The sequence below is a fragment of the Aegilops tauschii genome, chromosome 1 (assembly GCF_002575655.3).
Source record: "Aegilops tauschii subsp. strangulata cultivar AL8/78 chromosome 1, Aet v6.0, whole genome shotgun sequence".
NCBI lineage: Eukaryota > Viridiplantae > Streptophyta > Magnoliopsida > Poales > Poaceae > Aegilops > Aegilops tauschii.
In genome coordinates this window covers 483,018,942-483,040,993 of record NC_053035.3, presented here as the reverse complement: position 1 = coordinate 483,040,993, position 22,052 = coordinate 483,018,942, and the positions used below count along the sequence as shown (strand labels likewise).

The window sequence follows — 22,052 nt, the reverse complement described above, 5'->3', positions numbered from 1 at the left end:
AATCACATCATTCTCTAATGATGTGATCTCGTTAATCAAATGACAACTCATGTCTATGGCTAGAAAACTTAACCATCTTTGATTCAACGAGCTAGTCAAGTAGAGGCATACTAGTGACACTATGTTTGTCTATGTATTCACACATGTACTAAGTTTCCGGTTAATACAATTCTAGCATGAATAATAAACATTTATCATGATATAAGGAAATATAAATAACAACTTTATTATTGCCTCTAGGGCATATTTCCTTCATGCGTGCCTAGCGGTAAATCTGATCCGTTATCTATTTCCAGCAGCATGTTCTTGGGTGCACGGTAGAATTTTTTTTCATTTAGCACTAGCATAGCGTACAGCGTGATCCAACAGTCAGTTGCCTGCGTCACCGGCAGATCGGATCAATGGTCAGCCAACACCAAGAGGGACTGGGGGTTGGTATTATGAAACGGCGACACGCTGTTTACAACACATCTATATCTATACTACTATATAGTGTACCAGTTTTGAAAGTTTGATTTGATGCATCAAAATGCATTCCTGGCCGTTCATTGGGCTTCATCCGACGGCTTATAATGCAGGGATTCGCTGCTACAGTAGTATTCAGTCTTATCTGGGTCACTCTAGAAGCATCTGTGTGTTAGCACCGAGTAGCGACCCCACTACATGTCAGTTCTTTGGAGCAAACAGAGTCACACCATGCCATAGTCACGCCCGCAGAGCTACATGGCACGTGTGGTTGGAGACACAAGTGGGATCTGTACCAGTGCGCAGCACACAGCGCACAAATGAACCTCAGTGCCTCACATACATTACATATGAACCTGTTTTCTAAAAATGCATTTTGAACGTGTGTTAAAATGTGAAAAATACTAAATAAAATTTCACTCATACATCTTCGCAATATATATGTGCGAAAACAATGTTTTATGAAAAAATGTCTTTTTTATTTTACCTCCGCATAAAAGACAAATTTCAGTGCCTCTAAGTAGCATTTTACGACACGTTGTTTTGTCTTTTTTGCACATGCTTTTTTTTTTGTTTTTCCATGAAAGTTTATGTGCACAGATAGAACATGGAGATGTACACGTGCAGCTTCTTTTTAAGGATTTAGAAATGTGTTTTCCACGGCGAGTTCATATGCACCCAGGTTCATCTATATAATTTCCGCAATAGGTACCCTAATTTTGTTTGCAAATTATATATCAGTGTGATAGTTACTGTCGTAAGAACTGCCAAGCTTTCTTATGCTATTTCCGAGTATTTTATTTATGCTTCCATACATGCATAATTGTCATTTGTCTTGAATCATTTCTCCAGGCATTTTCATGACATATTTTCGCCGAAATCACTTTGCAACGTAAAGACGCGCGTGCACGCATATTAGTGTTAGTTTGAGTCGAGGGGAAATAACGATCAACCGAGGGATGAGCGGGCGTACATTATACGAGGAGAGAAAAGATCCATCCATCAGAGTTCTTGGGTTCGTGTGTCGGGGCTTGTCGGGTTTTTTTTTTTTGAGGGGAGCCGGGCTTTTCTTTTTTGACAGATGAAATGCTACGCCACTGTGAACATATAGTTGTGGACACGCGGAGTAGCATATTTTGTTTGGTTATAGTGTCATGCATGTAGCAGTGTTCTTACGTGTCACGCTTTTTTTTGTCCGATAATGGTTTAAAACATGGCACATCTTAGTTAGACTGCATACGAAATGCGGATGATTACTTTTTTTTTTTGGATCCGAGGGAGTTTTGAACTTACGTACGATGAAAAATACGTGTCTTTGACGATGTGATGTGCGTATGAAGTGTCATGTATTAATGCATAGTGAGAATGAAATGCATGGCGCAACAATAAAAGAAAAAATGCAATGACACGCACTTGACGTTCCCTGGCTGCTTACGTGGATCTGCCTACATGGCGCACACCTCACTCGTCTTCTTCTCTGCTCTCCCCCCTCCCTGGCAGCACGTCCACGTGGACATGCCGTCGGCTCCTCGCCGCGGCGCGGGCCCCGCTGGTGTCCGTTCCGCCGGCGCCGGCGGGTCGGGTCCACCAACAGCCAGCGCCGTCTTCCACCACCACCCTCTGTCGCACCGGCTTGCTCGCCGTGCCTGCCCGCCAGGTGCTCGAGGAAATGTCCACGACGCAATGTGGACTGTAACGGCAAATGCCTTCATGAATAGCCATTAAGCCTGCATGAAGTGCCCGCTGGAGTCTTCAACCCCTGGGCTGCAATTCCCTTCATAAATAGCTGTGCTTCACGGCTGCCTGTTGCCGTTCCAGTTCAACCCCTTGAGTACGTGCAGCACCGCAGACGCAGTAAGCTTCCTCTTCCTCTTCTTCCAAGCCCCTTCCATCTAGCGTTGATTCTTGCCTCTGTTTGTTTACGTGGACGATCTGGCAGATCCTAGGGCAGGGTTAGTTAGTTGGTGACTTTTATCTGATGCTTTTCTTGTTCATAGACAAAGAAAATCTAATTGATATGCCCATACCATCCAGAGATCTTAGAGGGGCACTAGTAACCTTCAGTTTTTTAGGATCACATGGATTAGTTATGCGAGCAAAAATCTGAATGTTGCCATCTGGCATGATCTATATATGGTCCATCTTGCAGGAAGGCTCCGGTCGTGATGAGCAATCCTTGTGAGTGCAGCAGGAGAAGGGCCAAGTTCATCATGCAGATGCGTGGTAACTTTAAACACAGCATGGTATGTTAGACTTTTAATTTCCTTAGTTCTTTATTCAGAGTGCTGCCTCAGTTCCCTGGATTTCGCATGTTTTGTTTTGACCCTTGGTTCCATCACTGCTGCTTTCTGCAGGTCATACCGGAGCGTCTTGTTGACCATTTCGGAGGAAAGATCTCTGGGACCATCCAACTAGAAGCCCCTAACGGACAGATGTATGTCGTTGGAGTTGCCAAGAAGATGAACAGATCGGTTCTGCAGTCTGGATGGGAGGCGTTTGTTCATGCAAATCAGATACAAGACAACTCCTATTTGATGTTTCGTAACCTTGGAATCTCCTGCTTCAAGGTCACCATCTTTGATTCCAATGGCGAGGAAAGGATCTCATGTCGTGCCGGGGCGAAAATTTCTACTCATGTTGAAAAAGCGAGCACATATCGTGCTGATATTTCGAGCAGTTCCTTTGATGGCGCTTCAGATTCAGAAGGTAGAAAATCAGGAAAGACGCCTGCGGTAAATTCTTCTTCAGATGAATCATCAGGTTCGGCTGTGTACTCATATTATTTGGTGAGTAGCGTTTAATTACTACATGTTGATCTCTCTTGAATCTCTTTTACAGCAGAAGATAGTCTGTCCGAAGGCGAGTCTATGGAGTCAGATGATCTTCAGGGGCTCTCAAAGGATTATGTCTTAGCAGGGCGGTGCCATCTTACAGAAGAACAGGAGGATGAAATCAAGGGGTTTGTCGCGAAAATTCAACCTGAAACCCCTGTGCTTGTGGTGATGATGAAGAAGACCAATGTGAACCACTATCCTAATCTGGTACGTTTGGTTTGAATTCTTTATGTATTGTTAAATGCTTGTAGCTACATACACCTCTCCAAATATCTTTGTTTCTGATATTGTTAATTGTAACAAACCTCTGAAGGATATTTATGAAATAATTGAATGGCCTTATATTCACATCTCGCTTTATAGCTGTGATCATGTGTATATTATGAAAATAGTGTCGCTGTCAGTCCAAGGATTACACAACACAGCATCATACCAATCATCCCTTTTTTAATCAGGTAATATCTAAGGATTACGCACATGCATACTTTCCACACAAAACTCAATTTGTCACACTCAAACTGCCTGGGAAGAGCAAGGCTTGGCCATGCAAATTCCGCATCAGACCTGATGGAAGGGGACGCAACCTTTCTTTGCGTGAATTTGTCCATGACAATCGTGTTAAGAAGGGCGATCTCTGCCTCTTTCAACCAATGACAGAGGTTCAGTCAACAAGGTTCACCTTTATGGTCCATTTGCTTCGCAAAGTTGGAAGAACTGATATATGTTCAAACCAAGGTAAGTTTCACCAGCTCTCTCTCTCTCTCTCTCTCTCTCTCTCTAGATGATACTACATTATTAACCTTCAGCTGCTAAATTTTGCTAGTACAAATGCCGCACTGCAATTACTTCTTGGCAATACTAGCTTACCATCGAAACTATTGACAGGAGAAGACAGTCCATCTGAATATGAATCTATCCAGTCAGATCATCAGGAAACTTCCTCCGAGGTTCGCTATATATTGTCAAGAAGGTGCCGACTTGATGAAGAAGACGAGGTAGGAATTGATGCTCTTATTGCTGAAATTCAGCCTGAAATTCCGTTGCTAGTGGTTCAAATAATGAAGAGCAATGTCAGTGGACCACAACCCGCTCTGGTAATTCCTATTCTGCACTGGGGACTTTACCGTTTGTTTATTCCGGATATGTCAGTTACAGTTGTCCAGAAAATTTTAGTGGCCTGCATTGTGGCACAATTGTGGACGTGGTTTTCGTGTAGCACGTACACAACAGATGAAAATATGCATAGTTATCACCAAAACCTGAACTACATGACCATAATAAGATCAACAATACATGCTTCCCTGCTTTATTTCTGAAACCAGGAACGGTTGGCTCAGTTGTTTTAATTCATTGTGATTTTTGTCTTTTATCTCGTCTGCACAACCAGGTCATCCCGAAGCGTTATGCAGCTGCGCATTTTCCCACTGAAAGCCAAAACATCGTACTTACCCTCCCAGGAGTGAAGAAGAAGTGGCATCCCCTTTTTCACGTCAGACGGGGCAACATTGGGTACGTCCTCTACGGGCGGTGGTTAGAGTTCGTCCGCGACAACCGTCTACGCGAGGGGGACATCTGCCTGCTCCAACCGATTAACAGGGGTGAGGGGAGAAGGTTCATGCTGACGGTCCATCTGCTTCCCAAAGCAAGACGCGCCGGCAAATCCAAGGGTGGAGACGTCGTTCGTGGCTCGAAAATTGGCGGAACAAGCACGAAAGCCGCCTCGACGGCATGTGTCAAGGATGAACCAGTCGACGGTATACATGTTCGGCTTATCACTGTTAAGATCGACAAGTGGTGGTCCAGGCAGCGTTAAATGATGTGAAATATCATCTTATATGCAGGAGCATCAGATGGTTGTGACAGAGCAGGATATGTGGTGCTAGGCTGCAGCGCCCGTTTAACCCAGGAGCAGGAGAAGGTGGTTGCAGAGAAGGTGAAGGCCGTCCGATCTCGAGCGCCTATTTATGTCGCAGCCATGGACAAGAGCAATCTGAGCTCTGCGCTAGTAAGTTATAAAACCTTGACCTCCGGTCGCTGCTTAGTTATTGCTCGCACAAAGATCATGTAGATGGCACATTCCGTGAACCTCTGATCTAAAATTTCACAGTTCATCCATGCATGCATTTGATTAGCTGTTAACCTGTGTAGTACATTTTCTGTAGGTGCTCAAGCTTCTTGAACCAGTATTGTCACCACTATTCATTGATGGGTACGCATCTCTGTTGCAACTGAATTGTTTTTGTAGGACTTGCGCACCACGGGACATGCTGCTGCCGACGGACACCTCCTCCCAGACGGGAAGCAGACGCTGACACTCCGTGAGGCCGGGTGGAGCAAGGCATGGCGCGTGGAGATGCGGCACAGGCGGATGGTCCCGGCGGGAGGGTGGCGCGAGTTCGCCGCCGACAACCGCCTGCAGGCCGGAGACCTCTGCCTGCTGGAGCCGGTGGCGGACAAGAGGCTTGCCATGGCGGTCCACATCATACGCCGCGAGCAGTGCCGCTAGCTCTGGTCGCAGGTGCTGCAGGCTGGTGACCTGATGGTCTTGTGATTTTTGACGCTCCATAAGAAGTGATCAAGTGAGCACTCCCGTTAGTACAAAGTTGGGTCATCTATTTTGGAACGGAGGGAGTAAGTGATGAGATGGGAGAGCGTTTATTTTCTCAAGGATTAAGAGCTTGGTTGCCCCTCAATCTCAAGAGAGGAACGAGGGGAGAGGACGGAGAGAAGGTGTAGCTACTGAGCTTCTTAATAAAGGTATAAATAAAATGTGGTTCAGTGACCAGTGGTGCGTTTATCTCTGCATCTATCGTCTTTGTCTACCTGGATGGATTCGCGATGATGCGGTGCGGCGGTGCACCAAATATAGCCATGGTTGAACACGAACAGTGCTACGCTCCAGCGAGCAGAGCTAAAGGTGGTTTGAAAAGTGTACTAGGGACAGGTAAGGGAGGAGGAAATTTCTCGGAAGCAGCCAGGGGTGGAGCCCGGTCCTGCAAACGGGTGTCACTCGCTGAATTTGGGGCTTTTCAACGTATGATACTATTCATCCTCTCAGTCCATGAAGAATTTGTCTCTTTCGTACAGATCGTATATCAGGGTGTTTCATCCTAAAAGTTTACACACATACACGTAACGCCCATGTTTACTTGCACAATTTTCTTTGAAATCGGAAAGTTTGAACTTTGATTTTTTTTCAGAATTTTCGAGCTCCGGCGAGCTTGGTTGCCAAAACGATGTTGTCTAATTATATGACCTTAGAGCATCTCCAAGAGACGCATTAGATTAGCCGCGTGCTGGAAAAACTGCCTATATTGTGCGCGCGGGACTGAAACTGGCGCTCCAGCAGTCGGGCTAAAATCACGCGCGGTAAAGTTGGTTCAGCGCGCTGAGAAAAACGGCATCGCGCGTTGTGTATTTGGTGCGCCAGCTCCCGCGCGCTGGACAGCGAACATTTGCGCGCGAGGAGGCAACCGCCGCCCTTCCTCTTCGGTCGCCCAGCCTTCACCCCGCCCCGCGCCGCCACCGACGAAATTTCACCGATGGAAGGCCGCGCCGACATCCCCCGACCCCTCCCTACAGCCGCGACCCCTCCGCCGCCACCGTAAACCCTAGCGCGGAGTTGACCTACGGCTTTGCGGCCGGCACCGCACCGGCTCCAAGCACCGGTCTCGCGCGAGGCCTCTTCATGGCGCCCCAGACGAATTCGCGGGGTGGTGACACTCCATCAGGCCAGGTGGAGCAAGGCATGGCGTGTCGAGATGACGCACATATGGATGGTCCCGGCAGGAGGGTGGCGCGAGTTCGCCGCCGACAACCGCCTGCAGGCCGGAGACCTCTGCCTGCTGGAGCCGGTGGTGGACGGCGGTCCACATCATACGTCGCGAGCAGTGCCGCTAGCTCCGGCCGGAGGTGCTGCAGACTGGTGACCTGATGGTTTTGTGATTTTCGACGGTCCATAAGAAATGAGCACATGACTGTTATAATATTGTTTTCTAGATGATGAGAGAGCGTTTATTTTTTCAAGAATTAAGAGCTTTGTTGCCTCTCGATCTCAAGAGAAGAACGAGGAGAGAAGGTGTAGTTGCTGAACTTCTTATAAAGGTATAAATAAATAAAATGTGGTTGGAGCTGGAGTTGAGCTTATATAGGAATGCGTTTTATTGGAGAATTGGCAACACTGAACTTATGATACGAAGCTTACATATGATTTTGAGCTATTAATCAAAACGTTTTCTTTGTTTTCTGGCACTGGTGCCCCGCTAAAAGTGTCGGAGTTTTGTTTGGGGGCCAGCCCGTGGAACTAGAATGGATATTTGGGACTCTCTTCGTAGAGAAACATAAGAGCGTTTAAAGCAACTCCAACGGGTCAACCCAAACGGACGACGCTTTTATTCACTTTTTATCCGTTTGGGTCGGCCTGGCGGACACAAACGTCCGGCGCTGTGTTTGGGTCGACGCGAGCGCCCAACGCTGGTCCGACCCATTTTGTCGGCGCGTCAAAACATAGTCTTGAAAGCATTTTAAAAATAAATACATGCATTTAATTAAACATAGAGTGCTGCTATACGTATGATCAAACTTCATACGATTTTGTGTACGAGCAGACTGTTCTGGTGTAGTGGGCCCAAACATTGGGAACGGGCCTGTGTCTTGTAGTACAAAATCGTATGGGAAAAACATCGTACGCAAGGCAGTTTCGTTAAACATAAAAGCCGGCCACGAAGGCCGGCAAAAGTCCACATTACATTAATTAACATAAAAACATTAAAAACTAGACGACGCGCTGCCCTAGGCGTCCTCATCGGCGGCGGCGTCTGCGTCGGGGCCGGTGAGGTCAATCAGCGTCGGCGCAGGGCCGGCCTAGGGGAACGCCGTGTTCCAGAGGGCGGCGATGTCGGGCTGCGCCGCCGCTGCCTGGGCCTGGCGCGCCTCCTCTTTGGCCTCGCGCTCGAGCATCTGCAGGCGCTCGCCCTCCCGGCGCTCCTCGACCAGCCGAACGCGACGCCAGTGGTCGAGGTAGGCCGCCTCCTGCTTCTTCGTCGCCCCGAGCCAGATCGGCTGAGCGCTGACCCACTCGCGCACTACTCCGGTCCAGGAGTAGCGCTCGAGGTAGGCCGGCTCCTCCGGCTCAGCTTTGGGCGGGGACGGCGGGGTCACCGGCGGCACGACGCAGTCGCCCGCCGCGGAGAGGGCCATGGCCTCCGCCATGGCAGCCTCGAAAGCCGCCTCATCCGCCTCCCTCCACCGCTCCTCCTCCCCGCTCTCCTTAATGGCCGCCTGGTAGGCGGCCTCGGCCTCTTGGTCCTCGTCGCGGGCGACGAGCGTGGGCGGCGGCAGTCTGTGGTCGACGCCGCGGACGCCGCGTCACCTCGCCTCCTCGTGCTCGAAGGCGAACCATCGAGCCCAGTTGGGCGAGTCGACGACGTAGTGCGGTTCGGCGCGCTGCGGTCACCGCCAGCACTGGGATCCTCTCCGGATCCAAATGCCAGTCACGCGGCAGCGTCGCGTCGGGGTACGGCAGAGGCACGCGGTGGTGCCAGTGCCACTCAGCCTCGTGCAACGGCACATTGATGCGATGCCTCTGCCGGGGAGCGCGCGGCGGCGCGGGGAGGGCGGGGAGGGAGGGGGAATGGCGGGTGGGGGCCTTGCCCTTGCGGCTGCTGCCGATGCCGGAGAAGAAGCCCATGCTGGCGGTGGCTAGGGTTGTTGCCGGCGTGGGGCAGGGATGGCCAGATGGGGACGGGGGGCGAGTGGCAGTGGATGAGGACGGCCCCGCCGCACGCCCGACTTAAAAAAGGACGACCGCCGTCGCTGACGCGTGGGCCCAAGGTGGGCGATCGTCATAAATAATGTTGACCGTCGTAGTTGGATGGCCGCCGGGTGGGGACGCGGCGGACGGTGAGGAGACGCGCGGCGCGTTCGCTTCGTGTCCGCGCCGACGCATTCCAAGCATAATTTTGGGCCGAAAATGGGTCAGCGCGGACACCACACGAACACGATTTAAGTTTGAGTCGACGCGTTGGCCCGCCATTTTTATCCGCGCCGACCCAAACGGACGCGGGCGGACGTCCCATTGGAGTTGCTCTTAGATCGCTAGTACAATAGTACTTCTTTACGGAGGGAGCAGTCGCCAAATTTGAAGGAGTTGGATGTTGTTTCTCTGCATCTATCGTCTTTGTCTACCTGGATGGATTCACGATGATGCGGTGCGGCGGTGCACCAAATATAGCCATGGTTGAACAGTACAGTACCACGCACCAGCGAGCAGAGCGGGGTTGTTTGGATACTGGAATTTTACCAAACCAGTTTGGCGTACACACGTTTTCGGTTACAACAAACTAAAACTATGTTTGGATAACATAACAAATCCTTGGGTAAGTAACTCTTGGTTTTACTAAAACTGAAAAACTGAGTTTATGAAAAAACGACAATTAGACGTTTTTCTATAACCAGTTCACCCTCCGCCGCACGCCACCGGCATACAACGCAGCTGGCCTGCATGTTGCCGTTACCATCAAGTCGTTTCCCTACAACAATTCATCAACGCATACCGCACCGCCCGCGACCCTCGCCGTCGACGTTGCCGCCAGCCGCCGCCATCACCGGCGACCACTGGTCCTATCCCAACGACAACTCATCTCGCGTCGCTCGCGGCCGTTGCCATCGTCGTCGCCGTCGACCATCGGTCCTTCCCAGGCGAGCCCTCATCCCGCATCGCCGGCAGTCGTCGCCAACTCGCCATCACAGTCGACCACTGGTCCTTCCCGAGCGGGCACTCTTCTCACGTCTTCCTCGCCGACGGCGGTCTCTTACAAATTTGATCTTGAGATTTTGTGTGGCAGCAGCTGATTCCTTCCATGCTCGTTCTTGTTCTTGAATGATTGGTCATTCTCATTATCGTCTCACATGCAACAATTCACTTGCGAGCATTCTGATTGCATTTGAAGATCTACTCTCAGTCAGTGTTGGCCTTGGGGGATAGCATCGAGAACTAGAAGAAACAATGTAGCATCCTAGCGTATCTTACCTTATTATTTCTGTGGGGCGATTAGATAGCGCTTTTCCACCACAGATTGATTTTACAACTTGGAACACCGGATTGATTTCCTCCTATAGATGAGATGAACTTACCGTTGTTCTTCTGAGCAGCCTCCTCGTCGCAGCAGCAAGCTTGCAATGCTTGTGGAGCCTCGCTCTGGGCGCTGTGGACATCTACGCACTTCTTGTCAAGCGTTCCTTCCGGTCTCCTCGAGCCACCACCATATATTCCATCGGGGACTGGGTAAGTCACATATTTTCTCAGGCACCTCAGAACATAACAGCCCTCTGTCACTCATTCCTTGTGGTCTCTTACACTAGAAAAGCTTCACATACATGAACAACCAAAGAATCATTTAATGATCAGGTGCATTTCTCTTTCTCCTAAAACAAACACAATCCGGTTTTGACCCCCGGCGTTTCGTCTGCAGGTCACAGGCGCGCTGACGTTCGCTGCAGCAAGTGGATCAGCAGGCATCACCATTCTCCTCGACGACGACCTGATGTTGTGCTCGGAGAACCACTGCCCAAGCTTCATGGCCGCCACCGCCATGGCTTTCTTTAGCTGGTTCGCGATCGCGCCGTCCTGCCTCTTTAACCTCATGATGGCGGTCTACAGAGTGCAGAGAGCTTCGTAGTTCGTGGCGCAAGTACCGGGCTGTTTGACCGACCAACTAGGTGGCACATCTGATATAGTTACACAATGGCACCATATTATCGACATTTCTGTAGCAATTAGGGAGTAGCTTTGATGTTCAGAAGGGTGGCTGTGAAGCTCTGCATTCTGTTTTCAGCAGCGCGTGAATGCCTGCCTTCTTATTATGTGAGGCTTGGCTGGTGGTTGTGATCTGGATTTTGGAGATGAACTAACTGATGGGCTACTTGTGTGGAGCTCAAGGCTGCTGATATGATATTATATCTGATTCTATTTCGTAACCTTTTTATTGATATCCGGATCTTAGGGCCTGAGATTACTTGTGTAGCGCCATTGTCGCTTACGAGTGCCAAATTATCAGTTCATTGGATAGGCCTTTGGTTGTTCTTCTAAATAAAAATCTCAATATATGTTAGTGCCAATTGGTCAGAGTTTTTCTAAGGATGTTAGTGCCAGTAGATGTTGATGCCAGTAGATGGCATCAAGTTTCGGCTGAAAACCATTTTTACATGGCTTTTACTGCTGTGATGATCTGACCAAAATGGAATCTGAAGGGCATACTCTAGCCAGTACCGGTTCATGAGAGGTGATTAGTAACAATCATGTAAGCTGTGCGACAAGCAGAACATATTTGAAAGTAGCCTTTAAGTGTTAAGTGGAGAAGTAGAAGTTTCAATATTTGAAAGTAATTTAGACTGAAATATGCACCATACTGCGTATATCAGTCTAAATTTCATGCCCCAGAAACCCACTGCCACGAGCTGAAGAAAAACGGTCCGTGTATTCTTTTTTCTTATGTTATTAATAGATAATAACCCAGTTTTGAAAGGAAAGAAAAATGCTTACACAAGATTCTCGCTTTCTCAACAATTTTTGCAAGACCTTTCACAGTATAAGACTTTTCAGCTGAAGAGTATGCTTTAGAAATTCTCTGTAATTGCAGAGGCTATCTTCTAGAAAAATCACCAAGTAAGTCAAGCTCTGTGACCATCAGATACTGGGTAAACCATGGTCCAGAAAAAAATAATGGTACACTGTTATGTGATCATCAAGCTCAATCAAACTGAATCATGACCACTCTACAAGTCCAAAAGAAGCTAAGTTCAATACAACTGTCTAAGTTTCTTGTTATTAGTCGGACAACAACGAAAGGCAGACTATTTGGGGCAATTATAGAAATGAACCGCTAATATAAATGGAAACGCGATACTATAAATCTCTGGAATTTACACAACACACATACTACTATAAACATTACCACAACATAGAGATGGGATGCAGAGAAACCGCTGCGGCAACTTAAAACATAAAACTAGAATTTTTCCCAACATGGCACTGGGCACTGGCACAGAATGCCCTCATTCGTCTCTAAATCACACTTCTACTTTTTATTATTACTCGAACAATAATTAATTATCTGGAGGTTATTCATGCCAAACATGGCCAGGACCTAAAGAGTAACAGATTTCATGGGCAGCAAAGCTTGCTCCCTTTAAACTAACAACATCACTGCTTTCAACAAACAAACTGTCAAGCTGGAACATAAACTAACAAATTGATGTGGGCATTATAGGTTCTGATTCGGACAGTAAATATTGCCTATACTCCTTATGATAATGAGAAATGAGACTTGCTTGAGATACAATATGAATCTACTTTTCAGAACTGGAGATACCATATGAAAGTGCTGAACTTGACAGTTGACACAGATGCAACCTCATATAAAATATGTGTTGGAAACACTTGAGCTTTATTACAAAGTAGAAACCCGAAATATCGATAGAAGGGACATCGCATCATCGACGCAGGACGTATCAAATATAGGCACAAGAGGACAGCAACGGTCGATGCAGGAACTGAAATAACCACCACTTATATTCATCAACATAACCGCTGCCAAGACCTGGTTGCAGTTCACCACGAGTCTGTTCCCTTTATGTTACTCCAAGGAGGGGTAACAATTGTTGAGTGATACATCAAATTTCAACATCAAGTTTGAAAGAGAGGTAACCTCGAGGAAGATATGTGTTGTACATTCAAGCTTTTATTACACACTATAAGTACCAAGTATCGATACAAGAGAACATCGAAGATGCAGCCCCACTCTTTTTACTGTACATATATGTATACAAGACACACTCATACATGAAATACAACCAGCAGACTTTTTAACCTATCATGTAACTGGGCCTGAAATAACGATGTTTATATTCAGCAACAGAACCGCCTGCCAAGACCTGGTGGTGGCTCACCATGAGTCTGTTCCTTTTGTTACTCCAAGGGGTATAACAATGGCCGCAATTATAGCCTGTTTATGCGATGCAGCGAATTCCAATGCAAAGTTAGCCCAAGTATTACAGAAAATAATTTGTTGTGACAGGTTATAGCTCGTAATTTGTGATTCTAATGATTTCCATGTTGCTTGCAATTGCTAAATTTGTACAGTAAAAATCTACTTCTATGTTGAAAGAGCTTTTGTCAAAATTCGGGCATACCAATATTTTAACTGGAGCCATCACAAGAAAAATTAACTGTAAGTGTAAGCAGCACCTAAGTATATGCTTTTGAGCGAATTTATTTCAGTTAATGTAACAAAGCTGGTTGAATGGGCCATAAAACTCAGTCTCAAATTTCTATGTGAAATCTTAACAGTAGCAAAGTATTGTGGTTGTATCAGAAAGGTAACTTACAGCAACAGTGCAGGCAACATATCCTGGTTTCTCTCTGTGGTCATGTACCCGGACACAGATTAGGACGAAAGCACCAATATACCACGGAATGGCAGCCAAGAAGAACCCGGCAATGAACCTTTGTTCCAGCAAGAGAATGGAACTTTGTCAGGGACTGGTTTAACTTCAGAAAGTAAGGCAAAATAGCAAGCGTATTGGGAGGCACTCACAGAAGCCAGCCCATGCCGAGCCCACAGCATGGAAGGCGCCGCATTCTCACGGGTCTTCCTTCAACAGGCCTACCTTGAACAACAGGACCATAACCTGAGGCACCAGAAACAGGACTATCATATAACATGGATGTAGATTTTTCCATCTTGTGACAATCTTAGGATTTAGGAAAAGAGGCCTAGCCAAATCTCTGGAATGTATTCACTGTACTGAGATTGAATCAGTACATCACCTGTTTTTTGAATGCATTGTTGCTAGAGCTATATGAAGTGATGTTAAACAAAATTTCAAAGGTTGATATTGTTGATTTTAAATCACTTGATGCTCATTGGCTATGGAACAAAAAGTTCATGCTCTTAAACATTGTTTCTTCTGCAGTTCTGTGGGGACTTTGGATTTGCAGAAATGCCTTAGTATTTAACAGGAAAAAACTGGATTTCTGTGAAACAGGTTGGGCATTTGATAGTGGGTTATCTAGTGGACTGGGCAAAACCTATCAAGGAGATTCTTGGGGGGATGCAGCCCTGTCCAGGGATCTGCTACTCAGGAAATTGAGGTCACCACTGGAGCTGCAACCAGACTGATCTGCGCAGAGAGAATGATGGACTCATCCTGAAAAGCTGCAGTGGGTGATGCAGATCATGTGGGAGCTACTTCGTTGGAGTACTCGATGAAGAACCTTGGACGCAGCGATGGAATCCATGTGTTCAGGGTGTAACTAGCATGAAAAAATAGTGTAGTCCCCTCTTTGAAGAAGTGATCTGGTCTCGCTACTGCTTAGATGGTAATTATGTTCTTGCTGCAAGGTCCTTTGGTAATTGCTCTAGATTTGCCCTTTGCCGTGTTGGTGAGATGTAGGAGTTGTCTTTGCATTTGTGAACCTTAAAACCTGACGCTGTATGTTGGTATCGTTTTTCTATGAAAGATGGAACCAGGAGCGAGCCTTCTGTTGATCGGGGAAAAATTAGTCTTGGGGGTCCATTTGTTTTTTCTTGTGTGATTCTAGGCACCTATCTGTTTACCCCAGTAATTGATGCGAAATAGGATCTGAAGTTATTTATCTTGCTTGTTTCTAGAAGTATAAGGTGACCGACAGAAGAACTGCAATAACCTTCCAAACATTATCTTTGGCTAGTGAATTCAGCACACTAAGAATTTGTTTAATTACATGTCTCTACACGCTCCCAATGATTCTCTCCGATGTAACAGTCCGCTCTGCAATTGTCGCCACAAATACCTTGTTATGTTAGACTAAAGGAGCATATACAGTACATAAGTATCTAGTGTTCCAGTTGAAACATCAGTAGCCCGTTTAGCGTAGAATCCAGGCGAGTTGATGAATTCTAGTTCAGCTAAAGGCTAAAGCCTAGGGTCCATTTACATCTAGAATTCGTCACCGGACTAGTACCCGAGCAGAAAAAGGCGAGTGTTCAAATTTGGATCATGCACGCAGATTTTTGGATTGGAGACTTCTGAATTCTGATCGATTTGCAAGAGCTCCTCGCATCGCCGACCAAACATAAGCATCGGAGATAAGCAAGAGCATGTGGGGAATTGTACCTGGGGCGGCCTGGTACCCCTGCGCGTAGTAGGGGTCGGCGGGCGCGTAGGGCTGCTTCTGCTGCTGCTGCTGGTAGCCGCCGGCGGCGAATCCGGGGGGAGGCGCGGGTTGGGGGAAGCCGACGGGCGGGTGGGGGCGGACGTCGGGGTGGGGGGCAGGGGGGTGGAAGGTACCATACTGGTACTGGGCGGGGTCCTGGCCCCGCAGGTGCGGCGGCTCCGACGGCGGGAGCGGGCCCGAGGAGGAGGAGTGGGCCATCTTCTTCTCGCCGCCGTCGCCGGCGCCGGCCTCCAGGTCCTGGCCGGCTCCCATGGTCGATGGACGGAGATCGGTGGGTGTGGGTTGACTCTTGACTCGAGGGGCGGTGTTCCGTGCCGACGAGGTGTGTGGAAGCTGGCGGTGACAGAGAGGGAAGGGGCCAACGGCACGGCAGTGTGATGTGATGTAGCCAGGGGGAGGGACGTGGATCCGCTTGGGTCGGTCGCTGGTGGACTGACTGGTGGTTGTGCGCGGGCCGGTATAATTGCCTACCGGCCCGTTGTTGCCGGCCTGGCGGAGGGATCGGACAGATGCAGCCCATCTCTGCTAATTCTCACCAATTCCCTAAAATAAAAAACCTGGAAAACTGTTTGTCCCTAAAAAAGAAGGAAAACTGTTGTTCTAGAAAACCCCTAGAAAACTGTTACCACGTTCTCAATTATTTTTAGAAAATTGTTATCACTGATTGGTCATCACTGACGAGTGTAGAGTTAACCTTCGGTATAAGTAATACTTACTACCTCCGTCCTGGCACGTTGTAGCACGAGACGCTATAGCACGCTAATAGCATATTTTCAGGGGCCGCGCTATTTTCTGTAGCGCGCTAATTTTTTCATTGACTGATATTCATAAATTTCCTTCTCAAATCCCAAGCGCACCCTTTGGTGAAGTTTTGGGTTTGTGCTTAAGTGCGACCAACTCAATATAAATATAACCAACACCTACAACACCAAATTAGTTTCATTATAAATTAGATTTTCATACTATATACTACCTCTGTGAACTAATATAAGACGTTTTAGTTTACTATTTTAGTTACTTTACAAAGGGAGTAGCATATTTGTTTGTAGAATTGATCAGACTTAACAGAAGTTTCACCTCAGACAAATGCAAAATTTCAAATAATTTGGATGGGAGGGAGTACGTATTATTATACCCCCTCCGTTCCCGAATGTAAGTCTTTTTAGAGATTCCAACAAATGATTACATACAAAGCAAAATGAGTGAATCTACACAATAAAATATGTCTACATACATTCGTACGTTGTAGTTCATTTGAAATGTCTAAAAAAGACTTATATTTAGTGTTAGAATAAAACGCTAATGCAAGATAATAGACGACACACCGAGGTATGATATTTGTTAACGAGGTTCACCGATATGCCTACATCCCCGGGGCATGACTACGAGCGCTCCTCCCCAAGATACCGCAACATCGGCCGCCCGGGCGCCGGCACAAGCCGTCGGCTCCCCCGCGTACCTGCTGCTATCAAGTCGTCATCGTGGGTTACAACGCGTGGTGCCCCTCGATATATAAGAGGCCTAGGATACAACGTGTCCGACTCCTACACTACTCGTACCTAACCACACAAATTACAACTCCAAGTCCACGTAACCTTTTCGTACATAATATTCGAAACAAATATAACATTTAGAAACGGAGGGAGTATTTGAGAAGATGGAACAACAGCATGCTGCTTCGGTCACAAGAAGCTCAAACATTCTGCTGCAAGCTCCCTCCCCAAGCGACCTATAAACTTCTTCTGCGCGAGCGTGCAACGGGCATACTTTATCTGCACACGCACGCGTATCTACCACGGCCACTCCCTCCCAGTCCCTGCACCGGGAAGCATCTCACCGATCATTTTCGGGCCGATCGAAGCCTTGCCTGAACCCCAACGTACTACGTGCGAACGCGATCTGCTCCACAAATTCAGAGCTTGGAGCGCACTGCTCCCCCAGCTTATTACTATTATTTCAGTCAAGTGCTCCCAACTCAAGATGATCAAAGACGATGAAATTAGGAATAGATTGCTAATTAACTTGTCGCTCAAGCAGATTGGCACATAAATTAAAGGGAACGCAATGCGCGAGCCATGAGAAAGCAAGCAATTCAACTTGTAATCTTGAATAGTTACATATGTGGCCCTGAGGGAGGAGAAGAACAATCAAGAAATGGCCAGGGTTGAGTGATTTCGTCATGCCAGTTGACTTGCCAGACAATCAAGGGCAAATTATGAAATGTATAACTAACTATCGAGCGCGTTCAAAGATAAGAGTAAGACCTACGGAGAGAGATATATTTCTATGTGAACGCCATGATGGGAGCAAGTGGGTGTGTGCGTTGCATGGCTTGTGAAGCAAACCATGCAACTGGATTGATTCGATTGATTCAGGGAAGAAAATCAGACCTCTTTGTACATGTTGCTGTCTTGCTGACCCAATCATTATCAGGTTTTCCTTGGCCATCAAGGGATTCAGGTACTTAAACTAATCAAGGTCCAGGGATGTTCTAGCTAGCTTATGTTTTTGGAGAATCGATGGGGGTGTTGCATGGGGATCACAAATCAAACCACTAAAATATTTGCAGTTAAGTTCCTGTGAGGGCATCTCCAATGCAGAACGTTTATATGGGCGCTTAGACAAATTAAAAAATATCACAAAATTACCAGGCGCTGTTTGTTTCAACGCTAGACGCTAAGTGCCGGGCGCTTAGGAAAACCAGCTCCCACACGAGCGCATCCCCCGCACGGCAAAAAAAGCACAAGCGTTCGCTTCTACTTTTTGCGTCGATGCCTCGTACGACGCCAGGAATAATCGTTCGAACCGTCCATCCACCAGGGAATAAATCCTGGCGCCCCTGCGTTAGCACCCGCGTTGGACATGCCCTGAGAGTTGGTTTAGAAATCACATGATAATGCATTTCATGATGAACCTAATGGAATCGATTTGGTATTCTAGATCTTGATAGTTTACAAAGTACGTATGACTTTCAAAATATCTAATACACACTATGCTTAAGAAGAAGAGAAATAAAAAAAAAATTACACACAATTTACACATTTTTAATATGCAAGTCTAAGCATATAGCAATGGATTTTTCACCAAAATGAGGTTTACTAAGAAGACTGAATTAAAAATTAGTGGCATTGGTGTTACATTTTAAGAAGAGAGAAAATGGAAAACAAAATCTAAAATAAACAACGACAATTTTTGCACACAATTTACACAAAAATTGTGTTTTTTTATAATATGCAAAAATAATCATACAGTAGTAACAGTTTCGCAAAAAATAAGTTTCCTAAGAAGGAAATAATTAATGAAGTTTTCTAGGAAAGAATGAATTAGTGGCCTCAGTATTACCCTTTAAGAAGAAATAAAATTAAATATTATTAAAAAAAAATCAAAATAATGAAATTTCCCAAGGAAGAGTGAATTAAGTGTGTTGGTTTTGCCCTGTAAGAAGAAATAAAATAAATGAAAACTAAAACGTAATCAAGACAATGAAGTTCTCTAAAAAGAATTAATTAGTGGTTTGGTATTACCCTTTAGTAAGAAATAAAATGAAATAAAGCTAAAAAATGAAGTTTTCTGAGGAAGAATGAATTAAGTGCATTGGTATTACACTTTAAGAAGAAAGAAAATAAAATAAAAACAAAATTAAAATCAAAACAATGAAGTTTTCTAAGTAAGACTGAATTAGTGGCTTGGTATTCCATTTCAAAAGAAACAAAATAAAATAAAAATAAAAAATTAAATTTAAAATGATGAAGTTTTCTAAAGAAGTTGAATTAATGGCATTGTTATTACCCTTTAAGAAAAATAAAGTAAAAAAAATATTGACAAAATTTGCACACAATATACATCGACAAAATAAGAAGCAACACAAAAAATAAAGCTAAAAAATGAAGTTTTCTGAGGAAGAATGAATTAAGTGCATTTGTATTACACTTTAAGAAGAAAGAAAATAACATAAAAACAAAATTAAAATCAAAACAATGAAGTTTTCTAAGAAAGACTGAATTAGTGGCTTGGTATTCCATTTAAAAAGAAACAAAATAAAATAAAAATAAAAAAATAAATTTAAAATAATGAAGTTTTCTAAAGAAGATTGAATTAATGGCATTGTTATTACCCTTTAAGAAAAATAAAGTAAAACAAATATTGACAAAATTTGCACACAATATACATTGACAAAATAAGAAGCAACACAAAAAATAGAGCACTAAATGCTGACACAAAGAATGGAGGAACAAAAATTCGATTGACACAAATTCAAAAAGCAAGCAACTTACATGTAGCTCATGTGAAAAATCCAGGCGACTATCTAACTGCAAAAACAGACCAAAAAATAACAATTAATCATCTCGATGCGTCGAAGATGGATTTGGATGAGCGCACACATACACACACACAAAGGAAAAACTTAACAAACACAAAAAAGAGCAGTGAAAAACATAAAAAAATAAAGAAATTAAAAATATGAAAACTGAATGTTGAAAACAAATTCGCCTCTCGAATATATAAAAAAGTAAAATGTGTTTTATATTACTGGCATCGTCTTTCACATCTCTCATGTAGAAATATGACATGCGCACAAATAAACACACACACACCGGCATAGAGCTATAGACATGTGTGAGCAAGAACGCACACACAGGCGAGCTAGATTTTTTTTTTCAAAACTATGATGTTTTTTATAGCTAATTCGGAAACTATTGCATGATGTGGATAAAAATCAAAAATATTACCCTGTCGGCCACGCGTTGGCCGAAGTAGGTGTTTTCGGCCACCTCTAGGCCGAAGTAGGCTTTTCGGCCTTGCCTTGGCCGAAAAGGTTGGGACCTGGCCGAAATGGCTGTTTTTGGCCACCACTAGGCCGAAATACACTTTTTGGTCAAGTGTAGGCCGAAAAGTCCTTTTTGGTCTAGTGTTGGCCGAAGTTGCATGGCTTAGGCCGAAATGTATTTTCCCGTCACCCGTTTCCCGCCACTTGTTTCCCGCCACCTGTTTCCCGCCAACCCCTTCTCGCCACCCGTTTCCCGCCAACCCCTTCCCGCCATACCGCAGTCATTCTTTCCCGTCATTTTCTCCTCTTTATCTATAAAACCCCCTTCAAGCAGAGGTGGATAAGCATTCCAGTGTAGTGTAGTCGAGATGTCCCATTATCCATTCGATCGTAGTTTTCTCCCTGGGATGAGCAGGACTTTTCTGAGTCTAGCTACCGATTTCAGGATGGACAATAGGATAGTTCCATGGGACGAACTCACCGGTAGTGACACCATAATGAATGAGTTGGCTCACGAATTACGTAGGTCTGGGTGGCCTGAAAGGACCTATGAGGAGGTACGTAAAGAACTTCTTAGGTTGCATGAAAGGTGGAAGAAGGTAGTGGAGTCGAAGAGTGAAACTTTCAGAAGGACTGCAGCAAGGAATACATTTTTATGGACTGAGGAGAGCGAGGACGACGATGATATCTTCATGCCGCCGCTTCCGGATTCTGGATCATCGAAGGGCAAGAGTTCTACATCGTCCAAAGGCAAGAGTTCTGTATCCTCGAAGGGCAAGAGTTCTGCATCGACCAAGGGCAAGAGTTCTGCATCGACGGAGGGCAAGAGGACCGCATCGTCGAAGGGCAAGAGGGCTGCATCAACGGAGGATGACGATGATGACTTCATGTAGTATGTAAGATGTATTCCAGTTGTGCCGTTTCATTCAGACGTATTTGCATTATTAGTTTGTACTGTATTATTGTAGGGCATTATGTTCTATCTGAATTTCATTTTGTAGTATGTAAGATGTATTGCACAAGTTTAGCCGCACCGTTTAATTCAGATGTACTTGTATATTAATTATCGGTTGTAGTCTCTTTGGAAATGTAACTGGAATAAGAATGCAAATTAATAGTAATATGTCTCTCGCATACATAAAACAATATATGTGTCCTGATCAGATAGAAGCAAGTGCGATAGTAACACATACATGAAGCATGTCTCATACATAAATACTGACACACAGCTGCGAATAGTCTGAAACTAACATAGATAATGAGTCATACATAGATAGATAAGCATATCACCGCGGGGGACGACGACGAGTCTGGGTCTTCCTCGGGCGAGGACCGGAAGGTGAAAGCGCTGAGGCGGTGGACGAGGCTCGCGATAACCACGACCATAGTTAACCTCGTCTGTCACAGTCTGTGTCTCCTGCATCGGTGGTGGTGGTGGAGTGTGAAACACTGTCTGCAAGAAGCCATAAATGTTTGTAGCTTGGTCATCATCCTCGCCGTCGCCCTCAAAGTACGAAGCACCACCACTAAGAATCGGTGACTGCTCTGAATGCATGAACGGTTGCGACTGGTTGCCGCCTACGGTAAAGTAAAACATGTAAAATTGATACAAATGCATGAACGAAGCACCACCAGTAAGCATCAGTGACTGCTGAGAATGCAGGAACGATTACTAAACTGTTGAAAAGAATATAGTGAGTAGTGTTACCTAGTTCCATCTGCTGATGCCAGTAAGCGCTCCCTAGCTGTGAAGGAGGTGGCTAATGCC

The 22,052-nt window shown here is 45.7% G+C and overlaps 3 protein-coding genes across 3 annotated transcripts; 2 read left to right on the top strand and 1 right to left on the bottom strand.

Annotated features, from left to right (window-relative positions):
• Positions 1 to 4,367: 4,367 nt before the first annotated feature.
• On the top strand, positions 4,368 to 6,288 carry LOC109771548 (B3 domain-containing protein Os03g0619600-like). The gene is made up of 5 exons (XM_073506479.1): positions 4,368 to 4,393; positions 4,449 to 4,503; positions 4,687 to 5,053; positions 5,141 to 5,304; positions 5,545 to 6,288. The coding sequence occupies exons 1-5, from the start codon at positions 4,368 to 4,370 to the stop codon at positions 5,803 to 5,805; spliced, it is 873 nt and encodes a 290-aa protein (XP_073362580.1). The 3' UTR covers positions 5,806 to 6,288.
• A 2,220-nt stretch (positions 6,289 to 8,508) lies between these two features.
• On the top strand, positions 8,509 to 11,246 carry LOC109771549 (CASP-like protein 5A2). Its single transcript, XM_073506478.1, has 3 exons — positions 8,509 to 8,582; positions 10,452 to 10,665; positions 10,751 to 11,246. Exons 1-3 carry the CDS (start codon positions 8,509 to 8,511, stop codon positions 10,976 to 10,978), a joined length of 516 nt encoding a protein of 171 aa, XP_073362579.1. The 3' UTR covers positions 10,979 to 11,246.
• Positions 11,247 to 13,007: 1,761 nt separating this feature from the next.
• On the bottom strand, positions 13,008 to 15,901 carry LOC109771539 (large ribosomal subunit protein eL20z). Its single transcript, XM_020330233.4, has 4 exons — positions 15,456 to 15,901; positions 13,895 to 13,988; positions 13,686 to 13,803; positions 13,008 to 13,303 (listed from the first exon to the last, which is right to left on the bottom strand). The coding sequence occupies exons 1-4, from the start codon at positions 15,766 to 15,768 to the stop codon at positions 13,244 to 13,246; spliced, it is 585 nt and encodes a 194-aa protein (XP_020185822.1). The 5' UTR covers positions 15,769 to 15,901; the 3' UTR covers positions 13,008 to 13,243.
• Between the last annotated feature and the right edge of the window lie 6,151 nt (positions 15,902 to 22,052).

Excerpts from the sequence above, each read along its gene's own strand:
- LOC109771548 (XM_073506479.1), top strand. The coding sequence starts at position 4,368 with ATGTCAGTGGACCACAACCCGCTCTG. Across the intron at positions 4,504-4,686 it reads GTGGCACAATTGTGGACGTG|GTCATCCCGAAGCGTTATGC; the intron begins GTTTTCGTGTAG and ends CTGCACAACCAG. Across the intron at positions 5,054-5,140 it reads CAAGGATGAACCAGTCGACG|GAGCATCAGATGGTTGTGAC; the intron begins GTATACATGTTC and ends TCTTATATGCAG.
- LOC109771549 (XM_073506478.1), top strand. The coding sequence starts at position 8,509 with ATGGCAGCCTCGAAAGCCGCCTCATCCGCCTCCCTCCACCGCTCCTCC. Across the intron at positions 8,583-10,451 it reads CTCTCCTTAATGGCCGCCTG|CCTCCTCGTCGCAGCAGCAA; the intron begins GTAGGCGGCCTC and ends TCTTCTGAGCAG. Across the intron at positions 10,666-10,750 it reads TGGTCTCTTACACTAGAAAA|CCCCCGGCGTTTCGTCTGCA; the intron begins GCTTCACATACA and ends ATCCGGTTTTGA.
- LOC109771539 (XM_020330233.4), bottom strand. The coding sequence starts at position 15,768 with ATGGGAGCCGGCCAGGACCTGGAGGCCGGCGCCGGCGACGGCGGCGAG. Across the intron at positions 13,989-15,455 it reads GGGGTACCAGGCCGCCCCAG|GTTATGGTCCTGTTGTTCAA; the intron begins GTACAATTCCCC and ends CTGGTGCCTCAG. Across the intron at positions 13,304-13,685 it reads ATGTTGCCTGCACTGTTGCT|GCTATAATTGCGGCCATTGT; the intron begins GTAAGTTACCTT and ends TCGCATAAACAG.